The sequence below is a fragment of the Bidens hawaiensis genome, unplaced genomic scaffold (genome assembly GCF_021521415.1).
Source record: "Bidens hawaiensis isolate Kalapana, Puna unplaced genomic scaffold, B.hawaiensis_p1.1 tig00024624_1, whole genome shotgun sequence".
Classification (NCBI taxonomy): Eukaryota; Viridiplantae; Streptophyta; class Magnoliopsida; order Asterales; family Asteraceae; genus Bidens; species Bidens hawaiensis.
In genome coordinates this window covers 137,744-144,213 of record NW_027493889.1, presented here as the reverse complement: position 1 = coordinate 144,213, position 6,470 = coordinate 137,744, and the positions used below count along the sequence as shown (strand labels likewise).

At 38.5% G+C, this 6,470-nt stretch overlaps 1 protein-coding gene across 1 annotated transcript; it reads right to left on the bottom strand.

Moving 5' to 3' along the window:
- Positions 1 to 3,237: 3,237 nt before the first annotated feature.
- On the bottom strand, positions 3,238 to 4,416 carry LOC143569639 (uncharacterized). The gene has a single exon (XM_077055504.1). It carries the CDS (start codon positions 4,414 to 4,416, stop codon positions 3,238 to 3,240), a length of 1,179 nt encoding a protein of 392 aa, XP_076911619.1.
- Between the last annotated feature and the right edge of the window lie 2,054 nt (positions 4,417 to 6,470).

Below are 6,470 nucleotides of genomic sequence, written 5' to 3'. Positions count from 1 at the left end.
GTCACCCGAATTGATAGGGTTGACGGTTCCTTTTTACAACACTTACTTTAACATTTAAACGAAAAATCGCGCACCGCCTACTCGATTGACGAAGCACTAACCACGACAGCCCCGAGCACCAAAAAAAATAATTTTTCCACAGCCCTTAAACCTTCCTAGGGCTGAAAAAACTGAATCGGTCGGTCACCCGATCAACTAACGCATCAAACTCAACAATTTGCAATTCTACACACGATAAACCCTAGTTTTCGAACTAAAATCGATTGACCGGCCTAAACACCTCCAATGACCATGAAATTTTAATATGATGTAAATGCCATACCTGGGGATCTTTCTACACCGGAAACTCTAATTTTTATCCACGAGAAGTGGGTCAACTGCACTCTAGCAGAAATCTGCCCAATGAAAAGTTTCGGCAAAATTGAGCATCAAAACGATTAGGGGTGAGCAAAAAGAGTGTAGGGGATTTTAGTACATACCTTGAACTACCTCTAGGAACTTGGAATCGATCAAAAAGTCGAAGCAGTGAAGGGGGGGGCTGCCTCTTGGCCTATCGCTGCAGGGTTTTAGGTCTAGAGTTTTATTTATTTATTTTTTTTGTTATAATATAAGATATTACACTCTAGTCCTTCTAGATTCAAGTGTAAGGCAAAATGGAAGGAATGGTTAGGTTCTTTAACGTACCGGGGTGACATAAAGGCTTCCGAGAAACGTCGGATAAATCCCGAGAATTATACATATTCTACACCCTTTAACCCTTGAATTCGGAATTAACGGGTGTTACAGAATAAAGGTGAAAATGGGATGAATGAGGCTGAACCCGTAGCTGCCCCTTTTATATTTGAGTTTGCAGGACATCGCGTAGCAAGATGGGCTTTCTCCCATGGCCATCGGGTAGCGCGACGCCGCGACTTACCAGATTGTGCCATGTGTTGCCACGTGGATGGCCACGTGTCCCGTGTTACTTAACTTGGTCATCATGTAGCGCAATGGACCGGTTGGGTGGATAGTCGCGTAGCGCAGCGCCCCACATTTTCTTGATTTGTGTGATACACTGTCGCGTAGCGCGATGGTGTTTATCAGGTGACCATCGCGTAGTGCGATGTGTCCCAAAACTCAGATTTTTTACTTTCAGTCCTTCAACTTTCAGAATGTATATTTTTAGTCCAACATTGTATGGGGTATTTTCACGGTGTTACACTTGAAACCTTTAAAAACTCACATATGGACCAAATATTAATAATGTTCAATAAAAACTTGGCTCAAAAGCACTTAAAAAAGTATAGGAAATATTTATATATAATATGTTTATTTTAGACCACATCAAATATCCCGACACTTAAATCTTTTTCGTCCCTGAAAAAGCTATTTGCAATGGAATCATAATCGGAACACTGATTTTCAAAACATTTAGGTTACTTTAATTAATAATATATAAACGCAAAAACCGCGATTGCCGATATTGTTGTCCACTTAAACCCAGCCACCAACCTTTCAAGCCCCCTATCAAATTTAACGATTAAGTTCAAGTGATATCAATAAACCCATGGGTCTCACACCTAAAGAGTTACAGATCTGCTTACCCCCATCTCAAGCATAATCAAGACAATTAAAACCGGGTTGAAACAGACTAGTTCAACCTATCACCGTAATCTAAAAACCCTTTAATGATAAATAGAAAATGAACTTAGGTGGAATTTAGATGAATGAAAGGTCAAATGAGGTCGTACGAGCAAATACCTAATCCTAAAACTATATTAGCGGATTTCGCCCCAGCATTGTTTCACCCGAGCTGCAACCCAGTAATGACGGTTCCAGGCCTCCACCCTTAGTATTTTCTAAAAATATTTATTGACTAAGAACCTTCGAGCCCCAATAATGTACCTCAGAGTCACCATCCCCTTGGTAACACATAAGCTCTCGGCCCAGTCTAGTATGTGCCTTTTGGCCTCTTTTTCTATTTTTAATGGGGTTTTTTTTTTGTGAATGCTTCTTTGGCATTTGCATAACTTTCTCATTAACTTTTATTTTCAAAATATTGCACATATTTGACGTTCGTGCAATAAAACTTTGTGTTCTTAAGCATCTTTTATCTAAATATATAACTATTTTTCTAAGCTCGTATAAAATTTGGACATGGTGGGGCTCCACCACTCATTATTTACTTTCATAAAACAAAGTGGCGTGCTGAATTTTAAGTGTATGTAATTCTCATCACCTCAAAGTAGTCAGATTACGGTAATACTCGCTATACCTTATCGAATTTTCAGCTTCACTATCCCCCCTCACGATGAGAACCCACAAAGTTTATGATTATTAGATATATTAATAACAATCAGAGGAAACCTTTCAAGGCTAGTTGGGCCTACCAACACATCCCAAATTAAGTACGCTTTGTATATTTTTTTATCTCATATATATTAGTAGTTTTAAAAACCAAACCCCAATTTTTCTATCATTTTCCATTTTCTTGTAAAACATTTAATTCAAGGGAACTTTCTTTTTATTTTTATTTTTTTACTTTATTATTATTATTATTATTATTATTATTATTATTATTATTATTATTATTATTATTATTATTATTATTATTATTGTATCCTACAACTAAGTAATTAAAAATAACCCCCCCCCCCCCCTTTTATATTTTTTTTAATTTTTTTTATTTTTTATATTTGTCCTACAACTAAGTAAAATAACTCACATCCCCACACTTGAACGAAAACATCGTCCTCAATGAGAACAAGAAAAAGAAATAAAAATAAAACTATTCTAGAAATTACAAAAAAAAACGAAAGAAAAGAACTAATACTCCCCTGGTAATAGCCATGTCTTCTAATCTTGCGATCCTCGAGAGCGAGTTCTACAACGCCATCAGAGCTATCAGCGAATAAATATCATCTGTACTAAACCACACTCGCTCGCATATCGCGACGTACAAAACAAAAAGAAAATATAAGAAATAAACATATTTTTGTATTTTTGCATTTAATGATTTTTTTTGTTTTTTATTTTTTTATTTTTTTTTCTTTTGGATTTTTTTATGTTTTTTTTTTGTAATATAAAATACTCCTAAAATCGACCGAATCGAATGGAGATTGAGTACGAGCGGTCATTAAGAAAGAGATATCCTTAACAGAAAATAAATAACCGAAATAACTACAAAACTCTACAACTCGGGCTGCCTCCCGAGAGCGCTTAGTTTAGCGGGTCCTCAGCCTGACCCCTCCATCATGCCTATTCGGTTAATGCATCGAGGTACAGGGACTCAGCCGTCTGCTCAGCAACCGTCTCGCCTACATAGTGCTTCAACCTATGCCCGTTCACCTTGAACTTCCCACTCTCATCTTCAATCTCAATTGTGCCATACGGGAATACCTCAGTAATCGTAAACGGACCTGACCGTCGAGAATTCAGCTTTCCTAGAAATAACCATAACCGGGAATTATACAGCAAAACCTGATTCCTACACTTAAACTGCCTATTACCCTTCAACTTACAATCGTGCAGTTCCTTCGTCCACTGCTTAGAACTATATGAATGCGCGTAAGTATGGTCCCGCAACTCCTCCAACTGATGAAAAAGATGATCTCCGATAGATAAGTCAGAATCAAGGAAGGACGACTCAGCATCAACATCAGAGGGCTGTTCAGTCATGGCGACCATCTTAACCTCTAGAATATCCTTATCTAGAATCTGTGTGTCTGAGGTGGAGCCTCCACAGATGTCACTGAAAAACTCCCCCACATGAGTCATGATCCTATCAATGAAGTATAGGGAGTCATCAGCCGATTTGGGATGCTTAAGTGACTGTTGAACGTTAAACGTGATGTTCTCATCCCCGACTCGAAGAATCAATTTGCCATCGCGAACGTCAATCAACGCCTGCGTGGTGGTTAGAAAAGGTCTGCCTGGGATGAGCGGAACACTATCATCCTCGTTCACATCAAGAATAACGTAGTCCACCGGGAAGATAAACTTACCAATACGAGCGAGCATGTTCTCAACAATCCCACGCGGATATTTCACAGATCGATCCGCAAGCTGAATGCTCATCCTAGTGGGCCTTGGCTCGCCCAGACCTAGTCTACTGAAAATAGAATACGGCATCAGATTAATACTGGCCCCAAGGTCGGCCAACGCATGACTAACCGTATTATCGCCTAAGATGCAAGGAATCGTGAAACTCCCAGGATCAGCCATCTTTTCAAGCAACTTGCTCTGCAAAATGGCAGAGCATCCAGCACTAAGAGGAACGGAAGAGACTTCGGCTAACTTCTGCTTATTCGTAAGAATGTCCTTGAGGAACTTGGCATATTTAGGCATTTGAGTCAGTGCCTCAAGGAACGGAACATTTAGATGAAGCTGCTTAAGAAGTTCTAAGAATTTAGAGTTCTGTCCCTCGTCTATGTCCATCTGAAGTCTCCTATGGCAATTTAGGCTTATAAACTCTTAGTGGTGGTTTAGATTGCTTCTCAGCCTGTGCTGTACTTGCTGGGCTACGCCTCTTGTGCACCTTGGCCGGCAGAGGCTCCATGTGAATCTCCTCGTCTACCTGCTCCTCTCCATCGACCGCAGGCTGCTCGACAACTCCTCCTATAGTCACCTCCTGAATCATGGGCTCGTCACATGCCCCTGCACCACTCCTAGTAATCACAGCTTTTGCCAATCCTCTCGGGTTTTTCTTGGGAAGTGTACCCGACGGCCTTTCATTTAAACGACTAGCTATCTCTCCCATCTTCCACTCTAGATTCTGAATCGATGCACCCTGATTTTTCATGAAGGTTTCGTGCTCACGGAATTTCTCTTGGTTTTCCTTATAACGGGAATCTTCTCGTGTCATGAGCTGGGATAGCATCTGTATCTGCTGTGCCATCATCTCCTCTAAGGTGGGCTGTGACATTTGAGCCAAAACAAGGTACACCTCAGTACATATTTATCGATTAAGCAAATAAACGCTTTTTGCGTAACAAACGAACGATTAACCGAACGGGTCGGGTTATGACCCAGATATCCCGGGGGCCATCTATAAGTGTTATATGTGTAATATAAGCTAAAATATTAGTAATATGGTCTTAGTTTGATAGCAAACAAGTTAAACGAAAACATGCTCGTTTAACTACCCGCTATAGATTTAAACGCGAAAGATATTTACAAACCAAGCATTGTATCATCCGTTAAGCCGAAAAAGACTTACCAAACACTTATTTGAAATGTTTTAAGCGATCCGTGAAAATATTTTTGATTTTTACAAACATATAGTATGTTTTTATAAATTTACACAAAAATAACCGAAAAACGCTCGTTTTTGCTCCGTTTGTCGCACCCGATATATTTTTGTCGCCAAAAACGGAACCCGAAATAAATTTGGACTCGGCATTTCACGTTCGGGCACGTAAATCAAGAAAAGTGGGCCAAATGGGCCAAAAATGGGGCCCAACAAGCCCAGCCCGCCAAATTTGAAAAAAAAAACTTTAATATTATTATTAGTTAATTAATATATATATAATAATCTAGATATTTTGTGTCCAAAATTTTCCAGAAAGTTAACTTCTTCCCTGCTGTTCTTACACCAAAAACACCGAACCCTAAGGTAAGTAACTTATTTAAGCAACTTTTACACATGTTTAATCAAGTTTAATATCCTATAAACATAGTTTGATTGCTAAAAATCATTCCTAACCATGTAAAAATCCTAGAAATGGTCCATAAACATGTTTTGATCATACACATGGTAAGGAACCTGTTTTGATAGTTTTTTTGGCCATAAACGCGGATTAAAGAGTTGAAACGGCGTTTTTTACGGTTCAAAAGTTCGTTTTTGTGCACTAGCCGAAACCCTAAGTTAAAGGGCTGTTCTATTGATGAAACATGCTTGGTTTGTGATATAGGACCTGTACCTAGCTTATATAGAAGCACAAGAACCCAAAAATTGGATTAAGAGAGCGAAAACGAACCAAAACCGCAAAGGTAATACCGATTTACTCGATTACGGGTTGTTTAGGTTAAGGTTGTGATGTGCATATTATTAGGCCTTGAAATTTTTCAGTGACATCAGGGAACATGTCATTGAGTCCCTGTTCAAATTTGGTAATTTTTTGACCATCCGAGAATATTTGGCGAATTTATTAACGAATTGGGACGTTTAATGGGGAAAAATAGTTAAAATGCTCCAAAAATTATGAAATTTTTCTGGGAACTCATATTTGATGTATTTTGATCACATATAAATTTTGAGATTATTTGGAGAAGTCTAAAGGTGTTTTGCATATATGCGTTCATGCGAATTTTTATAGCCGAATTTGGGCTGAAAAGAATATTGAACAAGCTTTTTACATTATGGAATTGATACAGGTTGTTTTGGGGCATGATTTGAGTATTCAGGAATTTTTGTGGAATTTTTGGAAATTGTTTGGGATAAACGGACGATTTTTAAGCGAAATATAGCTGATAAAATGAATTTTTATAAA

What these genes read in the sequence shown, in the direction of transcription:
- LOC143569639 (XM_077055504.1), bottom strand. Translation starts at nt 4,416, where the DNA reads ATGGACATAGACGAGGGACAGAACTCTAAATTCTTAGAACTTCTTAAG.